The 27,890-nt window shown below is 40.3% G+C and overlaps 1 protein-coding gene across 1 annotated transcript in view; it reads left to right on the top strand.

The window, feature by feature from the left end:
• LOC125278251 (zinc finger protein 850-like) overlaps positions 1–25,370 on the top strand; it is a 301,964-nt gene extending 276,594 nt beyond the window's left edge. The window contains exon 4 of the mRNA XM_048207242.1: positions 24,091–25,370. Coding sequence (XP_048063199.1) covers positions 24,091–24,976 — 886 coding nt within the window. The 3' untranslated portion in view covers positions 24,977–25,370. The remainder of the gene's footprint in view (positions 1–24,090) is intronic.
• The last annotated feature ends 2,520 nt before the right edge of the window (positions 25,371–27,890 follow it).

Here is a 27,890-nt window from a genome sequence, read left to right as displayed (position 1 = left end):
TTTTGCATCGGTTTGCATACTTTATCACAGCTGAAGTGAAATAAATGCAATATTTGACTAATACACTGATGTTTCAGAGACCTTTTCATTCAAAACTTTATGTACTGCTTACAGCGTCTGTTTTTACAAGAATAAAGTTCAACATAAGCATATGTTATTTAAGTAACAATGTAGTGGGGTCTTTGTTTTTTATCCGTTTTATTTTGATAAACAATGACACAATACAACATCGCGACTACATGAAAAGAGCTTTAACTGTTATAAAAACACAGATTTTTGAGCATTAGTGGAGCTGAAGGCGAGACAATAAACACGAAACACACGTGATCGTTGTCATGCGGTGAATCCGGCCAATCATGAAACAGCTGTGTCGTCATCAGCGCTCGTGCAGCTCCTCTTGAGAAACTGCGCTGGCTAACTCAGGCGGCTGATCTCGAATCGCTCTCGTGGTACTTTGAAGCTATACGTCACAGTCACATGGTGTCGGCGCTGTCTCAAGTCGGACAACATTTCTTACCGGCATGCACTGCTTCAAGTCAGCCGCCGATCGGTCTGTGCGGCGCTGCATGAGCTCAAACACACCTAGTGTATTGCGCAATATGGCGGAATATGTCCCGCCTTCTAAATAAGAGCCAATCGCCGACTGCTAAAGTCATCACGTCACAGCAGCGGCTCTTAGAAGCACCGGTTTCTATAGAAACGGTCAAACGCGCACCTCAGAAAGGAGGCACGAGACGCGCATTTAGGTCTGCGGGAGGTCGACATATGGAAGCTGTAAGCTTTAAAGTTCTCGTTCTCACTTATGAGATTCCCGCTACAAGCTCGCAAATACGTGATGGCTCGTGAAAGTAAACCGTTCGTTTTGCTTAATTTTAATAAAGTGATAACCTGAAGAAAGCCTGCAGTATTTTTATTGGAATATAAAAAATAATCTTAACATTGACAAAGCATGTAACACTAAGGCTACTCATTTTCATAAATACACGCAGTGAAATAAAAAGATATAAAATGATATGAAAATAATGTCTATAATAATTTGAAAGATATCTTTTAATAGGTTATGACATTTGTTTGTGATGTTATGTTGTATTAATTGTGCATTAGCCACTTATAATATGCTGGGGCGGTCAGTTGAGCAACAAGTTTGCAGCATATCTCAATTATTAAACAATGCGTTCTGTGTCCTTGCGTCCTTCCGAGTTCGTTCTTTCAGGTCGCTGGCAAGACCGGACTCCACAAGAACGCAAGTCCGCAACTCTGCGTTCTTTGAATTGAGAAACGGCCCGAGAGGCGTTTCAAAGATGGCCACCGAGTGAAATGACTGTCTTAAAGGGACTTGTTACTTTGCAGTACAAGAAGAATCCAGGGATAATGCAGAATTGCAGTTATTACGCCATTGATGGGCATTATTTTAAATTTGTGACTTTCTCTGAATTTACAAATCTTGGTAACATTTAGGATATGTACGCACACAATTTTCATAAAGTGTTCTATATATTACTAAAAAAAAAAAAAAAAAAAAAAAGATCAGAGCAAGTGGTTTAATATTGCATATAATCTCTAAAGCTGCAAAGTTATTTCTCTGTACTTTGTTGGTTGTTAACATGCATGACACAGACAGCAGCAAGCCTGCTGTAAGTTAAGATCAAATGCGTGGAACCCCTATAATGATACACATCAGTTTTCTTCTTCACGTTACCTAAGCCATATGCACTGTGTGTACAAGAACATTTTGACATAAATCTGCATGTACGTGTCTATCCAGGAAAAAGTAGATGCATAGTGAAAGCAATTCGTCTTTAACGTGTGCGCACACAGAATGTGTAAACTGACAGGACCTAAACATGTGCAACTCCAGTTTTAAACTATGCTATCCTTGCGTCATGACTTGTGGATGCGCACATCACGACATATCTAAAGTGATATATTGTGCTGCCTAATACACATCGAACATCAGAGTTACTGTGCTACGTAGGCTACTTCACACCCACCTGGTCATAAGCTTTTCATTTTTGCTCAATGTGCCCCTTCTTTGCAGGGCACTCCCGAATATCCCCTTTTCTCTTTACTAAGGTATTGAACAACGATGCTCATGGTGTTATATTTTTGCAAAGGTTTGCTAGCTTCAGCCAGGTTCAGCATTCCCTTTTTGCAAGGGCATCGTACGACAAGGTTTCTCAATCTTTATCTGCCTCATGCATTAAGTATTCTTGTACTTATGTCATGCCAAACTGGTTCATTTCTTTGAGGGGTCTCTTAGCAGGTTCTGACAGTTAAACGAAGTTCTCTCTGCTTAGAGCGGGAGTCCCGCCTAAGCATATTGAATGAGTCTTTCCTATAGAAAATATATTTCATTATTTACTTAAAATTACTCAAATGCTCATTCACTCATAGTAATCAAATTATGTCAATTATTGGTTGCTAGCTACTAGCAGTGGTGTCATTGTTTTCTACTTTATCTTCAGTCTTCACTAATGTGTACCTTTTTATATCATTGGCTTATCGTGACCTTTAATCGGTATTCATAATGGGCGTTTGTTGCCTTTACTTATAACGGCCTAATCATGGTTTTGCGTAACATATCATATTGTTGCTTTGCTTGGAATGGCCCCATGACTTTTGCATTACATAGAATATCACACTATTACACTAAATTGCCTATTATTGCCTTTGACTCTTAGCATTATAAGTATATCGTTGTTATCAGGCTTACTGTTGACATCTCATAAAATCGCCTATCATTGCTTTTACATTATATGGCCTCTCATTGCATTCACATTTGATGGCCATCATAACTTTTAGCTTTACATGGAATATTGTTGCCATAACATTAATGGTTTAATATAATGGCCATCATGACAGGTCATCGCCATCGGGCATATTGTTGCCATCGGGCATATAGTTGCCATCGGGCATATCGTTGCCCTCACATCAAATGGCTTATTAACTCACATTAAATGGTTTTCATTTTTGCATCTCTGCATATCGTGGTTATACACAAAGGCCTGTCTTAGCTCTTCATATAATTAAAACCTGTCATGGCCACCAGGTAAGTCTGTTTTATGCAACTCCAAGGTCTTCTCAAATGGCCTATATTGACTTTTCAAGGTACAGGACCTTTGTGGTCTTTCTGTGTAAATCAGATTAACGTAGCCTCACTCCATATCTTTATCAGTCAATGTTATTCATTATGTATGCCATTTATTTGTCATAATATAATACTAGTATGTTACTAATGCAAACTACTGGTGGTGGTGTTTTCATACGATTTAATATCACTCATTATGATTTCCCTATACTCACTCAGAGTCAAGCGAACCGCTAACTCTATGGACCATGGTCCTCATATGCAGTCTTCTAGTATCACAGCCTAACGTGTCTTTCTGACCATTAGCATCAAATCACTATTCACATCACTGGTATTCTTTTGTTAATCTATGATTACCAAGGCTGTTTATAACAAGCATTAGGTAAGGTTACAGCTTATCATAAAATCCTATATTTAAATCTTCTGTGGTAAGTATACTATTGAGACAAACTACCTGTAACGGCATCAGTTTCTATTCCTACTATTTACATCTATATGGCTTGCTTTATCCGGCTTATCTGGGCATCTCATTCATCCACTCTGTCTACCCCTCGCTATGGCCTATCATGGCATCATACATGATCTACATGGCATGTTTATACGCTGGCCTATCAGCCTACTTGGCTTTCATGCTCGACCTAACGTAGCAATGTTATGGCCTATGCAGCATTCTTGACATCCTTAAAGCTATGACAGAACAAAAAGCTATTACTTAACTCCCTGAGGTCTGAAAACGCGCCGGCGCGTTTTCAGGGGTTTTTTCACATTGCAGCAAAACAGACTTAAAATACTCCGTCATTTTTTGTCATAGAGACATAAGTAATATATCAATTGAAACTATAGAATATCTTCTTTTATTTGTATACACTCAGAGTAAAAACAAAATGTTTTGCTTTTTGCAAAATAAAGAAAACTAAAATTATGTATTATCTGTCCTCTCCCTCTGAACAAAGTTTAATCTGATAGTTCTCAGAAAATGAACTATAACTTAGTGACTACTAATCACAAAAAAAATAAACTTAGGTCTAAAGACACGTTGAAATGTCAGGTTTTAAATCATGTAAGTCATATTGAAAACAAAAATTCTGTGTTTATGTAATCTGTATGAAAAGAGAGCCATGTCAGAAATCTGTGATTCAGCTCATTATCCGCTAATGCGGCCACGCCCACGGAGCCAGCGCTATTCAGATGCAAATTATGAGTCAATACAGGCATACATCATCTCAATCGTGTATTTATTGTCTTGAAAAGTGTTTATCTGTATGTAAAAACCTGTATGTTAGCGACCTCTAGAAGACATGCCGTTAGTTCCTGGTTCTTCTTCTTTTTAGAATAATTTGTGGACTAAATGTGTACAGAGAGCGCCCTCCGGCTGCAAGAATTAATTGAAAACACCATTCCTGAAATGTCCTCTTATTCTTTAGAATAAATTGTGGACTAAAGGTGTACAGAGCGCCCTCCGGCTGCAAGTATGAAGTGGAAACACCAGCACTCATAGTGATAACAATGAATATAGAATAAATATAACTCTTCTGTATAGAAAATTGACATAAACATATGAGAATCCATCAATATTTCTCCAAATGTGCATGCTTTTAAACTAAAAACCTATATTCAGACTCTTTGCATCACAGAAATACATATATTTTAAAGAATATAATAGAATACCATATTTTAAATTGAGCTGAGACATTATTACAGAGGGTTTTTTCACAGCCTACCAGACTGAAAGGCCTCATTAATATGCAGCACCATTAGAGGTTCTTTAAGCAATTCTTTTGTCTTCTCAGGTGTAAATGAGCCATTATTCAGTGGTGATTCATGTCTCCACGCATACTGTGTTTCTTGACAAAAAGTGTCTTACAAAAACTAAATCAATATATTGTGTTATATGAACAAGTAGGCATTATAATTTTTACATAATTTTGAAGCAAAAACTCTAGCCTACAACCTCCAATACCCAGAAGTCTTGTAAACACAGATTTAATATATATTTTGGCCTTATTTCAGTGACTTAATTTTTTTGTTTTTTCAATAACCACGCATAAACGTTATTCCTTCAAAAACACAAACATGTACATACATGTTCCTCACATATTATGGTAGCCTAGTTTGTGCTGAATACAGTGTAATGACACCTTTGTCATTAATATGTTTATGAACAACTGAAAAAAAGCACAATGTCAGGGCATGTCAAAACTTCTCCAGGCCCCAAATCAGCCTCAGACTCCAGAGGGTTAATGATTCTTTCTGTTAATGATTAAACATTCATTAACGTCTGTGCATTCATTATCTCTTTCTCTTTGGTAATATTTAGGAACGCATTCAAAGAATCCTCCAACTGGTGCGTATTTTCTTCACATTCCCAGTTCTTTTGGGGGTAGGCTCCGCCCCTGCCTTCATCTTAAGGCAGGATCTGCAAACGTCTGCTACCCTCCAGATTGTACTATGGATGGGGCCTACGCCAAAGAACTTTATCATTTATCTTTGATATTTACATTCATACTGTTGAATAAATCATATTCAAATGTTTCTTTGCTTCCTGAGTCTTTCTGGTAGAAATGGGAGCGTTTAGCGGAAGTTCTACACGGAAGACTCTAATGCACGTCATTGCTCATTATCTAACCAATCATTACACGTCACCTGAGTATATAAGTTCTGTTCCCACCCACTATTGTGTTCGCAGATACCATCGGCTGCGTTCATCCCCATCCTCCCCACCACCACCAGGTCGGTCCCTGTCCATACAACGGGGGTAGGCTCCGCCCCTGCCTTCATCTTCAGGCAGGATCTGCAAACGTCTGCTACCCTCCGGATTGTACTATGGACGGGGCCTACGCCAAAGAACTTTATCATTTATCTTTGATATTTACATTTATACTGTTCATCATATTCAAACGTTTCTTTGCTTCCCGAGTCTTTCTGGTAGAACAAATTTTCATAGGGGTGAAAGTGAGCTGAAAAGTGCCTTTGACCAGCTTAGTCCAGTCTTACAGGAAAAGTTGTGGAATCATCCAATCAAATTAACCTACAATCCCCCTTATTAAGGGTGGGAATCTTTAGGCACCTCACGATCTGATCCGATTCCGATTCTGGGAGTCACAATCCGATTCCAAAACGATTCTTGATCCACTTTTTTTCTTATTAATTCATTTCGTAAACACATTTTTTTTTTAATTTAATACATAGTCTATGTAATTATAAGAGCTTTTTAAATAATTACTAGCTTTAAAAAATAATGAATAAAATTGTATGTTAAGATTTTTAAATATAGGCTATAAACAGCTTCAAAACATAAAAGCAAGTAGGCTAGTCTATAATAATAAAGAGGAACAACAAAACATTACAAGCAATAAACAAAGAGTGCTTTTAGTATTTAAGAGTATCTGAATGTTTTCCATTCAAAAGCTGTGAGGGATTTTTCTCTTTCTCAGCTTTACTGTTGTTTGATTATTACTGACCTCATCATAGACAGTGGAAGAGTAAGTTGCATTCATAATAATTCACAGATCTTTCTTGAAATATAAGATGTTTTTGTCCTGTCTAATACCTTAAGATATCTGACTGTGTTTACATTAATTTCATGTCATAAAAGCATTTTGAGATGCAAGTAGGCTACATTTAAACACTTAAACGGAGTCACACAGCCACTTGCGTGAGCGCCCTTCACAAAGCGCACATGGAAATTGAAAGCAGCCTTCTGTCAGTGAGTTTCAAATTTATAAAATATAAGCCTATAGCATTCTAAACAACATAAATGATGCCCTTGTAGAGTATTTTTTTAGGAAAATAGGCCTACCAGCCGGCGAGAACCCAAGCTGCAAGCATTTTTCTCTCACAGCGCATATCCTGTGCAATGATGAACATAATGATGAATGTGATTTGCTCTAGCTTTTCCAAACTGTATGAAAGATTATTTTATAGAAGGTTTGAGTGGTGTGTGTATGAGAGGAAATGGAAACAAACACAATACGGTTGTTTCTGGCAGTGTGTGTCCACTGGCGCGGAGCGAGCGTATTCAGTTCATTCCTATGGAAGCTGAGCATCTTCAGGCACGTGAGAGTGAAGTTCAACATCCATAAGAATGAGTTGAAAACGCTCATTCTGCTCCGCGCCGATGGACATACACCGTACACGCACACACAGCGTCATCTCGCAACTGCAGTTAAAAATAAGCTCAGAATCAATTCTGAAATTCTCAGAATTGATCCAGAATCGTTGAAGAGGGAATCGTGATTCATCTGTAAGGTCTGCACAGGATCCACCATAAACTGTGTTTAAGCCTTAACTCATTGAACTTTTGTTTGTAAATCTCGTATTGGCTCCAGCCTGGCGGACACTAACAGCTCAACAGACATGTTTTTTGGCTATTTTGATATCTCTCTTGGGACTTCAAACGAGCGTGGTCAACTTGGATCGAGTTACTGCAAGCCATGTGGCGGCATTCCAGCCAAAACCCAATACACACACCACACACACACACACAGACACACACAAACACGCTTGAAGATTGTATGCACAAATATGACTGTGCCTAAGTGTACCTGCCGTTGTATTTCCAAGTGCATATATGTAGCCCTAGTGTATAAGCCATGACCGTAGTGTGTTAGTGTCATCCTAAACGATGAGATTCGAGTATGCCGTATCTTCCCTGTTTGTATAACTGTATCTTCCATTTTATGTTTTTGCCACCTAACAAGTTTGGTTTCTTTGTAAAGCTCTCTTTATGCCTCATTCAACAATGTATGTCACATTACTGTAAAATGCATTGTTCTATTTTTAATGGTACTGTGAAGAAAATACACTTCGATCTGATACTTCATAAATTATGCAAATCAAGCCGCAAGACAAGACAAAGAAAAGTTTTGCCCGCCAACATTGCATCCTGACCATTGGTTGTTTCAACCAAAGAGGCGTGTTGGCTTGTTTATCCATAAAAGACAAGCACAAACAGTTTTGCTTTGTCTCTCGATTGTCCCTTAATTGACCATCGCCCTCTCATGCACGTCTCTCCCGGACGTCTCAGGTGACCGCGCTTCCATCACGCACTCATCTTCTTTCGGGACGACCATTCGAATGTTTGAATCTTCCCACGGAAACGGAAGAAGCCAACAAACTGCAGCAGCACTGAACTGAAACTCAGCACGCAAACTAATGCAAGTACCGCTTCTCTATCTTAGATGCAATAACAGTCATACGACTTAATGGTACTGATTCTCTGCTGGCTCTCAAGGACTGTTAGTAAGTTTTGCTACTTCTCTCTTTTCCTGCCTTTACTTTCGCTTTTGTATATATGTATATCCTCTGTGTATATTTAGAAGTATAACCTCTGTATTAGTAGTTTCCTGTAGTTTTATATTAAACACATTATATTCATGCTCTATTGTTCTGCTGCTCATTCAGAAAGACCAAGTCACTTCTACGTTTTGATCCGGCAACACTGCTTTACGCTTTGATGCTATAATAGGAATTTATTCTCGTGGCCAGAGAATAACATTCTTTTTATAATAGTCTGTGAGAAAACTAACGGTTTGCTGGACAAACTAGGATAGTTTCTCTAAACAAACTAGAACTAATCATATATGTAATTGATTATAATTTGTTGTAATTAATTCACAATACATGTGCATAATTCCCTCTCCGTCGATATATGTATCATAATTAATCATAAGGCTTTATGATTTATTATATTCATATATTTCACCCATAAATTGATTAAAATTTTGTAATATCGCTAAAGATCATTACAGCATCCATTTTTCATTCTCCCACCCTACCCCTTATGGTCCACATTTTGGAACGGGAGAGGGAAATACGATCTATCAAGGCTGCACTTCGAGCTACTTTAGGAAGTCAAGTTGTAATGGAAGAGGTCCTAACAACTGTATTGGTCGAAGTTGAAGAAATATTGAATTCTAAACCTTTAGGATAGGTCTCTTCTAGTGCGCATGATTTGGATCCTGCTACTCCCAATTTGCTCAATTTTGCTCAATTTGCTGACACACACACACACACACACACACACACACACACACACACACACACACACACACACACACACAGATCATCTACAGACACACATTAACATTGTGACTGTCTGACTGTACTTTATCCATTATATGTTCTTAAATACCTCAGGATCTGCAGCTGACAGTTTGGACTCTTCAGTCCATCAGAGATGAAGTTGACACCAGAGTCCTGTAGGTCATTGTTACTCAGATCCAGCTCTCTCAGGACAGAGTTTGAGGATTGTAGAGCTGATGACACAATTTCACAACACTGAGCAGTGAGATTACAGCAAGCAAGACTGAAAGAGAGCAGAAAAGACACATCAACAGTCAAATCATCTACAGGCACACATTAACATTGTAACCGTCTGACTGTACTTTATCCATTATATGTTCTTAAATACCTCAGGATCTGCAGTTGACAGTTTGGACTCTTCAGTCCATCAGAAATGAAGCTGACACCAGAGTCCTGTAGTTCATTGTTACTCAGATCCAGCTCTCTCAGGACAGAGTTTGAGGATTGTAGAGCTGATGACACAATTTCACAATGCTGTTCTGAGAGATTACAGCCAGAAAATCTGGAAGAGATGAAATATTAAATAAATAAATAAAACAATAAAGATATGTACAGTGGGTTTCCAGTTTTCTGCCCTCAGGAACGTAGGATGAAATGATCTGAACACTGAATCACAATACAATGAGCTCCTGAGAGTGTGATAATCTGATCACTTTATCATTCAGATTAATATCTGAAATCACATGAGCTCCTGACTGTTTCTTCAGAATATTAGAAATTTTGAAAAATGTAATAAAGATTTCTGAGGGTATAAAATATAGTTTTGAGAGACTCTCCAGACAGCTGTGCATTTATTGCAGTTTTACCATTTTTTACCATTCAAGATGACATGTTGAATAAATGCTTGATAGGTAGTTTAAGCTTTACAGTGATGAAGAGACAGAGATTAATACACTGAGTCACGTATGTGAGGGGTTGCACCGACTAATCGACTTTAATGCTCTGCCATGACGCTTTAAGCATGACGTCGACTAGTCACTGGTCATGGCATATAGAGGGCGCAACAGAAATATGTGAAGTCCACATTTATGGTCCATATCAAACAGTTAATGACAAATAAATGCAATCTCCAAGAGCGCTCCATAAGATATGATTGATTATACCATCTGGATTCTCAATATTGATCGGATGAATGTAGAATTAACTCTGTCACTAATGTGTTCATATAAATGTAATCTTTACTGTGCTACTTTATCTGTATCTGATTTAGAAAGAGCAGAAATCTGTGAGAAATATAACAACCCAAAGACAAAAGAACTGTTGTGAACATGGAGTATGGCACATCATTATTAGTACACATCTGGCTGTCTTCATATAGTTTTAACGAAGGATTGTAAGGGGCGGGTAGAGATTTACATTACATTTATTCATTTGGCAGACACTTTTATCCAAAGCGACTTACAAGTTAGGAATACAACAAGCGAGTTGTCATGACGAGGGAAATAGACACAAGAAGTGCTCACAATACAAGTTTTAGGCAGTGCTCCGAATATCATAAACTACAATAGAGAGGGATTAGATGAAGTGAAAGGATAGGAATAAGGTTTTTTTTGTTTTTTTTAAGAAGAGGTTAAGTGCTCACAAAAGAGATGAGTTTTCAGCTGTCTTTTGAATGTTGCCAGGGATTCAGCATTCCGGATGAAGGCAGGAAGATCGTTCCACCAGCAAGGAACAGTGAATGAGAATGTCCTGGAGAGTGATTTCGTGCCTCTCTGTGATGGTACCACGAGTCTTCGCTCCTTTAACGATGGCAGGCTTCTGGTAGGAGTGTAGACTCGTAAGAGTGAGTGGAAGTAGGAGGGTGCAGAGCCTGTGGTAGATCTGTAAGCAAGCGTCAACGCCTTGAATGTGATGCGAGCAGCAAGTGGTAGCCAGTGCAGAGAGATGAAGAGAGGTGTGACGTGGGCTCTTTTGGGCTCGTTAAAGATGAGACGTGCTGCAGCGTTCTGAATCATTTGTAGAGGGTAGAGACGTGTTACGTCCAAGGACGTATATCGTTCATTGTTTTGTAATTTTGTGTATGTGACAGTGTTTTCCTAATGCCCAACAGCCTGCTGGGAAGTGTAGTTTTTCCTGTTTTTCCTCTGTTCCTCCCTGTCCTCTTGCAGGAGCCCAATTGATGCCACCTGTTCCTCGTTAGAGTTGTGGAGAGGAGCTTGCATTTATACAGAGGGAACTGGCTGTTCACTGGAGAGAGCATGGCCTGTCTGCCTTCCCAGACCATTTGTTGAATGTTGTAGTGACAGCTCCTTTAATGCCGAGTTCAGACTGCACGATTTTCAAAGTAGTCGGGTCACTGTTCTTTTCACACTGCATGACTATCTTGGCCAGCATTCAGTCGCTGCAGTGTTCAAACTGCACGATGGATCGGCGACAGAAGGATTCACACTGCATGACTTTACAATAGGAAGAATCGCCGACAACTCTGTCTGGCACGCAAACTATGTTTCACAACCAAACACACGCGAGACATGACAAGGAAACAACGCGATATCACGTGTGCAAGACTGGCCCTGGCTGCGTCTCAATCAGCTCCCTAGCTCCCTAGGTCGTGAATCAGTATATAATGAACGTGAATGTGGCTGATACCCTGATCAGTGCCCTGACTACTGAACTAGGGAGCTGATTGAGACACACGGTGGGATTATTATTTAAAATAGTAGCCCGCAAGAAGCTTGAAATACAAATTGCCTGTGCGCTCATTTGCAGCGAAAACAACATAAAGAGAAGAAGAATATGGAGGAGGATATGTTTGGGGAGACACGAAGAACAAGGATTGTGTGTTCTGCAACGACAGTTGGAGCTAAATACATAACTTTTCAATGTGCTGCTATACGCTAATGTTTATGTACGAAGCCATGTTTGCTGATATTATGGTCTAACTCCTCCCCGAACTCCCCGCTGCTCTTTATCTTGCTCTCTCATTGGCTGTCAGAACACTTTTCACACAGCAGGATTTTGAATCGCCGACAGGTCCAGATATTTAGCATGCCAAATATCTCACGGGCGTCGGCGACTCGTCGGCGATTCTCTCAGATCACGTCTTTGTTCATTCACACTACGTGATTGTCACTCGCGTGAATGAGCACCGATTTGCCTGATTTCGGGCATTTGTCGGCGATTTCTCAAAACCTGAGGTTTAGAGAAAGCCTGTTGGCTTTAGAAAGCCTGTTGTATATGCTGTAGTGACAGTGTGTAAGTGCCCCAGTATCACAGTCTGTAGACGCAGTAGGGAGCTGGGTGCCTTTTTGTTTTTACTAACCCCTGTTTTCTCCTGTTTTTGGTTAGTAAGGTAGTCAGGTAAGAGATTTGTTCTTTATTTGATGTTTTTGTTTGATAGGTTATTTAGACTCCCTTACTCCCAGGTAGCTTACTCCTTTTGTTTGTTATTTTAGCTAGAAGCGTCTTCTTGTTATATACCATTACTTGTTTGAGTTCTCTCTGATCAGTGCCCTGACTACTGAACTAGGGAGCTGATTGAGACACACGGTAAGTCAAACGCCATTTACAAAAAAAGGATAAACAACTAATGGTTCTTCCATCCTGTGTTGTCAGTACCATCAGACTGTCATACCCTTCTCCATCAGAACAAAAACACCTCTGAAGGGGGTTGCACACCGTACGCGCGAGCTCAATTTTGACTCGACTCCTGATAGAAGAGCTGCACAATGGGAGTGTTTTACATCAACAGGGAAACGTTACATATGCTTTAATATTTCGCACTGAGGTTAGTGTACATGGAAAATGGCACAACAGAGCAAAAGGAAAGAAAAGGCTACGTTTATTATACATTTTTAGACTTTATTCAAGCTGTTAAACTAAGACTGTAAAACTGTATCTTGCAGCACAGGGTGAAGTCAGTATGTACATTAACGATGATTTGAGAGAAATATATTATACATTTAATGTAAAACAATGTACATGGCGCTCTGTGGCACGGCAGGATTTTGAACAACTTCCTGAGTCATAGCTGGGCGCTGTGGACAGGCGCCGAATGTTGCTGCCGGTGTGCGTGCACTCATATAAAACAATGCGTTTGAATTTTAAAGACGTGGCGCGGCGCTGAGCTTCACGTCCGGTGTGCAACCCCCTTAAAAAGAGTATTTGATGGAACCAAGCTGCCAAAACGACTGCTTTTGTACTTCCTCCTGATCACTTCTGGAAGCAGAACAGCAGTGCTGATCAATGAGGTGATGAGGAGAGAGACGAAATGACATCAGCCAATCAAAACAGACGTCATTTATCATAAACCGAGCATTTCTGACAGACAGTCACAATGAGGGTGGAGATATTTATGTTTTGAACATGTTTGACTTTTGTGCACAAATATCTAAACCTTCTTAACCCTCTGGAGTCTGAGGCTGATTTGGGGCCCGGAGAAGTTTTGACATGCCCTGACATTTGTGCTTTTTTCAGTTGTTCATAAACATATTAATGACAAAAGTGTCATTACACTGTATTCAGCACAAACTAGGCTACCATAATATGTGAGGAATATGTATGTACATGTTTGTGTTTTTGAAGGAATAATATTTATGCGTGGTTACTGAAAAAACAAAAAACTTAAGTCACTGAAATAAGGCCAAGAAAAGTATATTAAATCTGTGTTCACAAGACTTCTGGGTATTGGAGGTTGTAGACTAGAGTTATTGCTTCAAAATTATGTAAAAATTATAATGCCTACTTGTTCATATAAAACAATATATTGATTTAGTTTTTGTAAGACACTTTTTGTCAAGAAACACAGTATGCATGGAGGCGTGACTCATCATGAATAATGGCTCATTTACACCTGAGAAGACAAAAGAAAATGCATAAAGAACCTCTAATGGTGCTCAGAGATGGGCGTAAATACATGGAAATGTATTTAAAATACAAATACAAAATACTGTGTGGAAAAATGTATTTAAATACAAATACAAAATACTGTGTGGGAAAATGTATTTAAATACAAATACAGTATTTTGTATTTTGAAAATACACAAAATACATGTGAAATTGAAGATTCAGTGCAGGTATCCCTATTAGGCTGAAATCTATCTGGGCCTATTCTGAATGCCAAAAAGCATTTAGATGTGTGCAACTACTTAGAAACTTACCTCATTTCTGCTCTCTCTGTCATTCTCTCTCTCTCTCTCTCTCTCTCTCTCTTTCTTAAGTGCTTGCTTCCTTGCTGGTAATTACAAATAAACTTATGTAGTGCAAAATAGCAGCCATTTACTGTATATACTTACTTCTGACAAGGTTACAATGTAGTCTATTACTTATGGTGAACACTACTAAAAAAACTGTAAAACTGTGGGAACCTTTTCTGCTATATAGCAAAGAATAGGGATGGGTGATATGACCAAAATCTTAATTTTACTTCACAGTAACAATATATGGCATGGTTTCACAATTATTAATATCAGTTTTGATACCACAGCAAAAACTGAATTTCAAACTCTTTTGATGCTTTTTTTTTACGCAAGTAGTATAGTAACTTTTATATTTATTTAATGTAAAGTTTATTTGTTTCTATATACATAATTAGAAAATATAAAGTTTATCTAAAATAAAAACTTTTTTAATTAGAAATCTTTTGGCACTTTTTTTTTGGTGAACAATAAAACTAAAAGTGTAGTGTATCTTTCATCATTTTCATCACAAATGCACACAATCACTACACTAAACTGATGGAGACAGACAATGATTAACCTAATTATTTCATTTCTACATAAACAAACATTTGCATAGATGGGTAAACACAATCACAATTTGGAAATGTGTCCAGTTACATTTTCATAAAGCACCATGTTTGTAAAATATAAAATGATTACATTTACAAAATAAGCCTGCATAGCAGAAATAATGAATAAAGTAATGGTTGTGTTTAATACAATCGTTAATTGAAATAAAATAATTAATGAATTAAAAAACATATATAACACAGTATTGTTCAATTTAGTGTTATACATATGTTATCATATTAATATGTTTTGTTCTAATGTCACAAGTCACAATTTCAAGTTTACTGGTCATGAAACCCCCTTGTTTTACCCTGGTCGTTCACACCTCTGAGTTTCAAAAAGTCTGTGAAAATGGGCGTGTAAAGCTCTGAAAAAGTGGGAGTGTAGAGGGGGAGAAGAGGGGAGAGAACAACCAATGAAACAGAGACATACAACACACTCATTATACAGAATAATGAATATTAATATATGAGCACGGAGAAAATGTCAACAAACTCCCAAGCCCAAGGGAGAAATGCGAAAGAATATTTAATAGGGCTAATAATAGGTTACTTTGATTACGTTTACGAGCACCGCAGTCTCAAAATCAGTCTTTTAGAATAATCGTGTCGTTGCGTTCAGATAGGCTACACCACTGTATCAGTGTCCAGTTTGCACATATAATTTATTTGAAGAAGACTTGATGAAATATGTGTGCATAACTACACCGTGCTGGTTAATGTTTGGTGCAGGAGAATGTGTGAAATAAAAACTTTAAACACGGATACTTTATACTGTAGAATAAAGTAGAGCTATGTGTCACGTGGCTAGTGTTATTAAACTCATCGTGGAGCTCCGCGCTGAAACCGATCATATGCACGCTCCGCGTGTATAACATAAAAACAATCGTATTTTTCATGTGTTCGTATTCAAACTCCAGTTCTGACCGCATCGCGGGCAAAATACAAACAACACATGTGCTGCTGCGCTGAGGTAAACAGCCTACGGCTCGCGCGCTTGAACGCAGCTAGAGCAGGCAGAGGTGAATGAGCAGCACTTTTGTGACATTTGAATTCTCTGCTGTAATGCGATCTCACACAAACATATTTTCCATTTGTGCTGGTAGATTACAGCAAAACAATCCACATGCACACAAACCTCTGCTCTGGTCGCGTCTCAGGAAAACACATTGTGTTGTAGCACTGAGGAAACGAACACCAATGATATGTCTCTGAATGACAAGAGACAGAGGCAAGAAAAGTGACACTTCCTCATATCGTATGCATACTACAGCGCAGTGATTGGATTGAATGAGCTTTATGTCATGAATATATGTCGAGAATCGCTCAAAACGGTCTACGTCAGCATGTTCGAAAGTACACGATGACGTCATATTTTGTGACGTTGCTCCGACTCGGCTTTTCAAACAGGAAGACAGAAATCGCTCTGAAAAATGCAAAAATAACTATTTTTCACTTATGAGTAACATTAATGAGTACCTTTAGTGCTTTCAATGATGTGCAGCCTATACATATCTGTTTACATCTCAAAAAAAGTGTTTTGGGGTTTCATGACCCTTTAACTTGATTATTTGGTTAGGGTTTAAGAAGTGTACTAAAAAACTTTTTCACATGTGTCGTCAAAATGACCCACAACCTAATCGGTTTACATGTAAAGAAATCCATTTATTCACAAACTTCTCATGAGACGAGTGTTTGACATAGTATAAGAGGTGTTTGACAAATTATTCGGCAAACTACTTCCTCTCATCGCTGCTTTTTGGTGGTTTGGAGAACAATTACTCAGAGTCGCCCTCTGTCGTTTCACAGAATTATACAACGGAGAGCACGTCAAGCATAAAAGCCTCGTAGGTTTACTGAGGAGCACGCGCAGTAAGCAGGTTCATGGCGTACAGCCATGCGAATTGCGAAAGAATAAAAAAGGCTTCAACTGCACAAAGCTAAAGAGAAAGCGGAAAGTCCTATCTATGTAAACGATTTAGAAAAAGTTCCATCGATTCACAATTTATCGCTACGAATCTACGATATTGTCATATGATATCACCCATCCCTAACATGCAGTAAGGTTAATGCTTCAAACACAACTAGTTGATGCATGAAAACAACACCCTGATAAAGAGGATGACTGTATCAAAGTATTTTGAGTATTTTGAAAATACAAAAATACTCATCTTAAATGTATTTAAATACAAATTACATTTGATTTTTTCCAAAGGCTTTAAAATACAAAATACAAAATAGTATTTTGTATTTCAAATACGTATTTTAAATACATGTATCTGAAATACTGCCCATCCCTGATGGTGCTGCATATTAATGAGGCCTTTCAGCCAGGTAGGCTGTGAAAAAAACCTCTGTAATCATGTCTCAGCTCAATTTAAAATAATGGTATTCTGTTATATTCTTTAAAATATAATGTATTTCTGTGATGCAAAGAGTCTGAATATAGGCTGTATATATTGGTTTAAAAGCATGCACATTTGGAGAAATATTGATGGATTCTCATATGTTTATGTCAAATGTCTATACAGAAGAGTTATATTTATTCTATATTCATTGTTATCACTATAAGCGCTGGATTCTGTGTTTCCAATTCATACTTGCAGCCGGAGGGCGCTCTGTGTGCACATTTAGTCCACAAATTATTCTATAGAAGAAGAACCACCAGGAACTAACAGCATGTCTTCCAGAGGTCGCTAACATACAGGCTTTTACATACAGATAAACACTTTTCAAGACAATAAATGCATGATTGAGATGATGTATGCCTGTATTGACTTGAGAATTTGCGTCTGAATAGCGCTCGCTCCGTGGGCATGGGACCTCAGGGAGTTAAGTGACACGTGATCAAAAATCACTACGTCACCGGTGAATGAAGTAAAAATCACTACAGGTGTGCAGACATGGAATCCTGCTGCAAGGCTTGAATCACTATTGTGGTGAAATATATGCCTACCCAATGTTCCTGCAGAAGGAGCTGGCACAAGCTGCAAATGTAACATTCTTTTGTATGGACATTGCTTGCAGGTAGATAGACATTGCCAAATGACAACTGAAGTTTTTACTGATGTTTTACAGTTACTAATCTATGCCATGCATGGGAATAACACCATGACTAGCTAAAAATATTAAGGTTGACTTCCATTCATAATGCAAAATATACCAGCAAAGGGATTCTGTCACGGAAAAATAAGGCAGATGCAAGTGCAAGTTATTAATCTCATTTATTGAGCTTCACACCAGGTAAACACAGTCGAAGTGGAAGACAGCAGGAGAGCGATGACGCAGGGACTTCGATGGGCCGTGGAACAGGTGAGTGAAGATCGTGGTTGAAGGTCCGTGGTGAGTGAAGATCATGGTTGAAGGTCCGTGGTGAGTGAAGATCAATGTGAAGTAATCCAACGAATAACCAGAGACAGGAACACGACGACACGAAGAGTTCAGATCCAACAGGAAACACACACGAGGAACACAGGAACAACACGGGGAACTCCATACAACGATCTGACAAACATGAGACGAAAGACAGGGCATTAAATATGCTGAGGTGATAAGGAACAGCTGCAACGCCCACACGAACCGATTACGTGACAAAACACACGCACACAAGACCACAGGATGAGACAGCGGATCAGCAACCGTGACAGTACCCCCCCTCCTAGGAACGCCTCATGGCGTTCCCAGGAGCACCTACCTGTCGATTGTAATCATCGATAAGGGTGTGATCCAGGATGTCCCTAGCAGGTACCCAACTTCTCTCCTCCGGACCATAACCTTCCCAGTCCACCAAGTACTGGAATCCGCATCCCCTCCTTCTTGAGTTCAGAATACGATTAACCGAATATGTGGGTTCCCCGTCTACGAGTCGCGGCGGTGGGGGAACCGGAGTCGGCGGATTAATGTGTGAATGAAACACAGGCTTGATTTTGGACACATGAAAGGCGGGGTGAATCCTCCTGTACGCTGGAGGAAGTTTGAGACGGACTGCCACCGGACTAATGATCTTGGTGACAGGGAACGGGCCGATGAATTTGGGAGCAAGCTTATTAGAGACGGAGCGGAGCGGAATGTTCTTGGTAGAAAGCCACACTTCTTGACCCACAACGTATACGGGAGGCTTCGACCGGTGGCGATCGGTCTTAGCCTTGGTGCACGCCCCCACTTGGAGAAGAGTCTCGCGGGCTCTATTCCAAGTGCGGTGGCACCTCTGGACGAAGGCGTGAGCGGAAGGGACCGCGACTTCGGATTCCAGACTGGGAAAGATAGGTGGCTGGTAACCTAAACTACATTCAAACGGCGAGAGGCCCGTGGAAGACACTGGTAATGAATTATGGGCGTACTCCACCATAGAGAGTTGTTGACTCCAGGAGGAAGGATTCTTGGAGACCAAACATCGCAACGTTCTCTCCAAATCCTGGTTGGCTCTCTCGGTTTGGCCATTGCTCTGAGGATGGAACCGAGACGAAAGACTGACCGTCGCCCCCAGTAACTTAAAAAACTGCCAAAATTTGGACACAAATTGGGGCCCCCTGTTGGAAACCATGTCCATCGGGAGGCCATGTAACCGAAAGACGTGATCTACGACAGCTACCGCTGTTTCCTTAGCAGAGGGTAATTTAGGCAAGGGGATGAAATGAGTCGCCTTCGAGAACCGGTCCACTACGGTCAAAACAACCGTGTTCCCCTGGGAGGGTGGGAGGGCGGTGACAAAATCTAGTGCAATGTGGGACCAGAAGGGACAGACAGCGGTTGGAGTAACCCATCTGGGGGTCGATTGGAAGTCTTACCAGTGGCACAAACCGAGCAAACCAAAACTGAATGATATCCAATTTTCCCATATCGGCCATTTTGGCCGTCAGCCATTTTGAATTTTGTGCTAAAACGCTGTATTTTATGAACAAATTAGCATATCGATACGAAACTCGGTATGGGTCATCAGGACAATGCCCTGAAGGAGCCTGAGAGGTTTCGGACCAGCGCCACCTTGAGGTCAAAAGTTATAACAAAATTTACAAAAATGTTAACTTTTTACTATATTAGCCGATTGTAATGAAACTGGTCTCAGTAGATTCCTTGGGTCATGCTGAGAACAGAGATATGAAAACCTACTTTTTCGAACTCCTCCTAGACCGTTGCTGCGATTTTCACCAAACTCGAACCTTATCATCTTCAGACCATTCCGACAAAAAGTTATGGATTTCAAGTCGATACGTCAAACTGTTTTCATACACCGGAGCTACGAATTTGAGGCATGATGCAAAACCGACTCTTGAAGCTGTATCTCTGCAATGCTTTGACAGATTGACACAAAACTTTGCAAGTGTTATTGTCACCTCACTCAGGCCATACCACATTAATTTAGTGACAGCGCCACCTATTGGTCGAAAGTGATGAACCAGTAAATCCTCTTTTTTGGTCATTTTTCAGCTCTTTTGCCTAAAATGATCTTAATAGGTCTTTAATTGCTCACTGTTGCAGTTGGACTGATGCTCACGGCCGTGCTGGCTGGCTTGTTGTGCCACTTTTGTGCTTGGCCCCGTAATTGCTGCTTGCAGCTATATTTCAGTTTTGTTATTGTTTTTTTTTTAAGACGATTCAAGGACAGCCAATGCTTGATATCCCTAATGCATGCAGTAAGTGAGCCAGGCAGGGATTGCCTATCAGAGCTGGTGGTAAGATAGATTTGAATGTCATCAGCATATCAATGAAATTGAAGTCCATGCATGCGTATGGTGTCACCAAGTGGAGAAATATAAATGATAAACAGAAGTGGACCCAGAACTGAACCTTGAGGAACACCCTGTGAGACTGGAGCAATGGCAGATTTATACCCTTGTATGGTGATATAATATTTTCTGTTGCTGATGTAGGAAATGAGCCAGGAAAGAGATGAACCAGTGATACCAATATCAGAAAGGCGAGAGATTTCATGGCAGACTGTGTCAAATGCAGAGCTTAGATCGAGAAGAATCAGGATGTTTATTAACCCAGAATCCATGGACAGAAGAATGTCATTAACCACACGAAAAAGAGCAGTTTCAGTGCTATGTGAAGAGCAAAATCCTGACTGAAAAGATTCAAAAAGGCCATTAGCGTTTAAGTAAGATCTTAATTGTGAAGCCACAACTTTTTCAAGAACTTTACTTAAGAATGGTAAATTTGAGATTGGCCTGTAATTATTCAAGTTTAGATGGTCAAGGCCTGTATTTTAAGAATGGGGGTCACTGCAGCCAGTTTTAATTCTGCTGGAACAATGGCAGATGCTAAACTACAGTTTATCATATTTGTTATGAAAGGTTCAACCTCAGGAACACACATCTTAAGTAAAACAGTAGGTGTCAGATCAAACCGGCAGGATGTAGAATTAGACTTCACAATTAGATCACTTATGGCAGCAGAAGTAGTGAGAGTAAAAGCAGAGAGAGAGTTTAGAGTCAGCTGACATCTACAGTTCAGTCGATCAGTGTGACAGCAGGACCCCGAAAAATAGCAGGTAGGTCATCCACATCTTATTGAGTGAAAGTAGTCCAGAAACATATCCATATCCTGCGCCAGCGTTCTCAGGTAGGTGTATTTGATTAGGGATGAAACTTTATTCCAGAACCAAAGCTGCCCATCCCTGATCCATAGGATTGGACAGGGTATAGGGCAGGGGTGGCCAAATGTGGCCCGCGGATGAATTTCAAACGGCCCTTGTCTTTTAAAATATATTATATGTGGCCCGCCATGCATAATTTACAAATCATGCAGTTTCACAATGTCAACACACAGTGGCAGTACTAGATTTTACACCGGTGTCGATATTCTTTGAAAACAGCGACAACTTCATTGCAGATAAGGCACACCGGCTTTGCATTCACAAAACTAGGTAGGATGAATGCATAGTTGTCTTTCCATTCTTCTTTGTATGCCCTATTTTCGCTGACAACTTTCCACTTTAGACTCTTTGATAGTGCCATTTTCTCTCACCAGCTAGCTTAACATCACTCTGCACACAACGTAATAGTGTAGGCTACCTCCAACACGCAAACAATTTGAAAATGCAGTTTAGTAGGCTACGTGAGGATGCTAAGGAATAATTCTGAGTGTTAAAGTAGGCTACATCAAATAATTATTACAATAAGTTAGGATTCATTGTGTAACAAGCAAATTAACATGTTACACATTTATGCACAATATATACATATATTCACAATATGGAAAGAGGAAATAGTTTGTTAGGAGCATGACTCAATCATGCCATTAATGGGCTTATTCAAGTTGTTTTTATCCATTCAGCATTTTCCATGTGTGTTTTAGCAAGGGAGTCTGTGTTGCAACTTGGTGAATTAAGATACTTGCCAGGTTATGCATCACTACTCTGCTTTATTAATTTATCCAGTGTAAAACCCAGACACTGACACACGTGGCTTTTTGTTAATGACTGTTCTACAGGATTTAACACAGAGTAACCGCTCAATACCAGTTACAAGAGACACTGTAACAGTCTGTCATGGGTAATAGTATAAATGTATGTATGTGTATATATAATTAGGGGTGTAACGAACAATTCACTCGTTTTCTTGATGCATCGATTACAACATGCATATGCATCGATCTTGAAACATGTTTTTTTGAATCGTTTATTTCGGTCAGTACTACATGCGCGGATTGATGGAGACATTGTGCGCCGTCATTTTGCGCCTTCCCTCACAGCTCTCCTTCACAGATGCTCGCGGCTGCACTCTTTGCCGCCTCTCAATGCGCTCTGTCCGTAGCCCACGTTTGAGCTCTCCTCAGGACGGCCACTGCTGTTCACATGAACATATGACAGGTCTCTATTAAGACAGCAATAGTCCTGAGTCAAACTGCTCAAGCCATTGATAAAGCTGCCAAGTCATTGCTCTGTCACTACTATTGAAATAAAACGCTTTTATTGCGTGGAAACGTCAGAAATGGGTCATTGACATTACCTGAGCAGTTTCAAGGCACGCATTTATTGCATGGATGGAGCAAACACATGATGTAAGTGTCTTCATGCATACGCACAGTTCAATGAATGATAAATGAAATTATGAACTTAATGTCGATAAACTGAATGTGCGAAGGAAACTGCTGAAATAACTTCAACGTTAGCAACACTGAAATAAGAGTGCACGGTTTATCAATCAGATGCGTGTTTATAGCAACAGTAGAAACCCAGTGCGTTTTCTTTCAGAATCACCATATGGAAAATGTTCCGTATAAAGAGGGCTTTTCTTACTATTCTGTGAAGAAAAGTTAATTTAGGATTAGTTGGGAAAGTGCTTGATAGTCTCTCCATGTAAGCATTAGTATATTTAATGTACCTGGAACACTTTAATAAGGTTGTGTAGCCATTAACACTATCCTTCACTATAGTTAACATGAACTAAGCCTAACAATACTTTTAAAGCCCTTTTAAAGTTTTGGCTTATGTAAATTTCCACAAATGCCAATTTTTATAGGCTATTAAAATAAAGTTATGTATCATCATTATGAACTAACATTAACAATGGACAAAAGGTTTTTTGTTTGTTTGTTTTTGCCCTTACTCTCTGACCTCCTGAAGGCCGCTGTGTAATTTGCACCCTGACTAAGACGCATCGAGGGAAGCATTTCAATAACCCTATGAATGCATATTAAAATGCAGAATCGAATCGAATTAATCTAATCACATCAAATTTTAATGTGAATCGTCTCGTCTCGAATCGTTCTGAATTTGCAAAAATTGTTCTTGAATCGAATCAAACAACTATGAATCGTGAATCAAATTGAATCGTTGTATACCCAAAGATTCACAGCCCTAATAATTTATATATATATATATATATATATATATATATATATATATATATATATATATATATATATAGCTATGGAAAAAATTAAGAGACCACTCCAAGTTCAGAAATCAATGTTAAGTGGTCTCTTAATTTTTTCCATAGCTGTATATAATGATCATAGATGTTGTTGGTTTTGATTGATGCTTTAAATGTCTAAATTGTTTTATTTCTGGTTTTGTCCTAGACCTGATGGCACTGAAAGAGGCGAGTCATGAACTTAATGAAAGGAAAGAGGAGAAAGAACATTACGATAAACATCATGATTTCATGATTGGAGAAAGATTGACACAGGCTAAAAAGTCTTCCTTACAAAAAAGAGCTCAAAAGACAAGAACTAAAAGTTATTTCACCTGCCAACAGTGTGGAAAGAGTTTTGACCAACATAGAAACCTTCAAGTCCACTTGAGAGTTCACACTAGAGAGAGCCCCTTCACTTGCCAACAGTGTGGAAAGAGTTTCACATGTGAAGGACACCTTAAAGTCCACATGAGAGTTCACACTGGAGAAAAGCCTTACACCTGCAAACAATGTGGAAAGAGTTTTACTGTAAAAGGAAACCTTAGAGCCCACATGAGAATTCACACTGGAGAAAAGCCTCACACCTGCAAACAATGTGGAAAGAGCTTCAGTCAAAATGTAAGCCTTAAAATTCACATGAGAATTCACACTGGAGAAAAGCCTCACACCTGCAAACAATGTGGAAAGAGTTTCAGTCAAAAAGGAAGCCTTAAAATCCACATGCGAATTCACACTAGAGAAAAGCCTCACACCTGTCAAGAGTGTGGAAAGAGTTTCACTGTAAAAGGAAGTCTTATAAACCACATGAGAACTCACACTAGAGAAAAGCCTTACACCTGTCAAGAGTGTGGACACAGTTTCATTGCAAAAGGAAATCTTATAGTCCACATGAGAATTCACACTGGAGAGAGTTCATTCACCTGTGAACAGTGTGGACAGAGTTTCACACAGAAAGGAAACCTTAAAGTCCACATGAGAACTCACACTGGAGAAAAGCCTTACACCTGCACTCTGTGCGGGAATGGCTTCACACAGGAACAAGGCCTTAGGAAACACATGAATATTCACACTGGAGAGAAGCTATTTACATGTGATCAGTGTGAAAAAAGTTTCAGATTTACAGGTGACCTTAAGTGCCATATGAGGATTCACTCGAAAGAGAACTCTTTTAGAAGTCGTCACTGTGGAAAGAGCAGAGGTGTAAAGAGTATCTGAAAACCACACTTGAGTAAAAGTACATATACCTGACAGCAAAAATGACTCCCATTACAAGTTAAAAGGGACATTCCAATACAACTTGAGTAAAAATCTTGGAGCATCTGTTTTTTGATCTTAATTTTTTTTTCATCTGTATTTTACTCATGTTAAATGTAGGCTCAAAGACTAGTCCTCGACACCTGAGAGAAATGCCAGTAAAAATAAACAATTGATTTGATTCATGAGAAATGTTTATTTTCTAAAATTAAAATAAAACTGAACACCTCAACATTGCAATAAATCAAGGTTGACACAACAGGCACGATTCGTCAACAGAAAATACGTGTCCTCTACCCTCTTGATGGAGGTCAATGCAACTAGGAGTACTTTCTTAAGGGTCTTTCTTAAAGACTCCTCGTCTCTCCCTGACCTTGCACAGAAGCTGTGTGAGTAGGCTCACTGGGGGAAATGCAAACTTGCATAGACCCCGGGGCTAGCTGTGAGCCAGTGCATCCGTGCCAAGAGTGCCCTTGGTCAGGGAGTAAAACAACTGGCAATGGGCTGTGTCCGGGGGGCAAACAGATCTATCTGAGCAGTCTAAACCACTGCCAAATCAGTTTGACCACCTGGGGATGGAATCTTCATTCTCCTGGAAGTGGAGGCTGCTGTGAGAGCTCGTCGGCTGCACTGTTGAGCGCACCTGGGATGTGAATGGTACAATACGAACCTCAGATACTTCTGTCTCCAAAAGAGAAAATCGCGGGCAAGTTGTGACATGCGACGGGAGCATAGATCCGTCCGGGTGGTTGATTTATGCAACAGTTGCAGTGCTGTCAGAACGGACCAGTACATTCTTGAGTTAACAGCTCTTTTTGTGAGGTTGTGGGCTGTATTCCTCTCCTTCAGGTCGCCCATCTCAGGTCCACCTGGCTCGGCTGCGGGCGGCGCACCGCATCCTGCTGTCTGCCGGGTGGAGGCTGCTGCTTTGCAGTCTTAACAGGGGCGGAGGACAGTGCATACAGGTGCCCTCGGTGATGAGCAGGCGGAGTTACTGCAGGGCAGGATGTGCTTAATAGCCTCTGTCTGCTTCTGCACAGTCAAGAGCTTTACCCAGCAGCACTCGACCATGCAGAAGCAGACATCAGCGAATAGGCCGACCTGTGATACGGGGGACTCCAGGAACTGATATTTATCGGTCTCCTTCATGTCTGCCAGTTTCAAAAGTGGCCTTTGCTTGACCAACTAAAAGTGTCATCACCTTAGTCACCTGGAGAGCGAGGTTGGTGGCGGTGCTCAGCTCCCCCAGAAGCTGTTTATCAAGACTATCCTGGGGCATTTCCATGAGCGTCTTGGCTTGATAGACCTGAAGCAGCGCCATGGCATGCAGGGCAGAGGCTGCCTGTCCACAGGTTCTGTAAGCTTTCTCCGTCAGGTTAAATGAGAATTTATAGGCCTGGGATGGGAGACACGGTTCACCCCTCCAGCCGGCGACTGTCGGACACAATTGCATCGCGACAGTGCGCTCAACTACGTACCCCTTAGCCGCCCCGCCATCCAAGGTGGTGAAGGCAGAGGAGGAACCAGACCGGGTTCGGACGCCATAAGGCATCTTCCATGATCTAGTCACCACCTCATGCACCTCCGGAAAGAAAGGTATCAGGGCGGGATGCTGAGGACCAGCGCGAGTCGCCCCGAGAAACCAATCGTCCTGCCAAGAGGTCTCAGGTCACGGTGGAGGGTTCCACTCAAGCCTGACTGTCGGCCCGGGCAGGCATAGCTGTCAGCTCTGGATCAGACTGGGTCCCAGAGGGAGGCAACGCAGCCGAGTCTTCCTCTCCAGAGGACTCTGGCTCACCTTCCTATGCCGTGATCGACATCTGTTCATCAACAGGTGCACCGAAGGAAACAACTGGTCACTCCACAGAGAGACCAGTATGATCCTCCAGCAGCACCACTGGCTGCTGTGTGGGGTTTAGGGGCCCACGGAGAAGTTCTAGGCGGGCAAGCCCTAAAAGTATCCTCAGGTCACCATGCCTACACACTGCACTTCCTGGTGTGAACTAGAAAAAAACAGCAGAATAGGGCATAGGGGAGGGGGCTCCCGCCCCCTGAGAACCAAGGAACGAGAATCTAGACCTCAACACTGAGATAGTCATATTTGCACAATGCAAATATGAACTATCCACAAAAGCATGCTGAATGCCAAGGCATGTGATGCAGCGATTGTGACAGTCAGCAGGGAACAGGGAATGACTGCATCCAATAATGCACAGACAGAATGACATCTTGAAAAATAAGCAGTGTCCGTCTGTGAAACTATTTTAGAAGGGAAAAGATAGCTCTTTATGTTGTGCTGAAGCACACAGAGGATCAGCTGCGGTGTGACTGAAGTACACACTGATCGCCTACAGTCAACACACACAGAGAGGAACCGGCCCAAATCACAAACCAACCAAAACAAAAACGGCTTGCTGTGAAAACAGCAGATTAGAGCTCTGTAAAGCTCATGGGCGCCATTGTAAAGTGCTTTAACACACTTTACTTGTGTAGTGAATTTTGCTCCATTCACCGGTGACGTAGTGATTTTTGATCATGTGTCACTTAAGGTGTGGTTATGAGTGTATCAGATGACCCCTCCCTCCTTTGTAATATGGGGCACCAGTTAAGAATAATATCTTAACAATTTAAGAACACTCCAAAAGAGCTGTTCAATAATTCCGATTTAAAATGGAGGGAGTCGGTCAACTAGTAGAGTCTTTGATCATCAACATAAGGAAGACACAGTTATAATAAAATCAATGAAATTTATTAACAATAGACATGCAAGAGTAAATACCACAACGATTAATAATGAAATAATGAGTATGCACTTCTAAATGATAAAATAATAATCAAAGCAGAATATTGAATTAAATCAAAGAAACAAATAATA

Source organism: Megalobrama amblycephala, linkage group LG1 (genome assembly GCF_018812025.1).
Source record: "Megalobrama amblycephala isolate DHTTF-2021 linkage group LG1, ASM1881202v1, whole genome shotgun sequence".
Taxonomy (NCBI): Eukaryota; Metazoa; Chordata; class Actinopteri; order Cypriniformes; family Xenocyprididae; genus Megalobrama; species Megalobrama amblycephala.
This window is presented reverse-complemented; position numbering and strand designations above follow the sequence as displayed.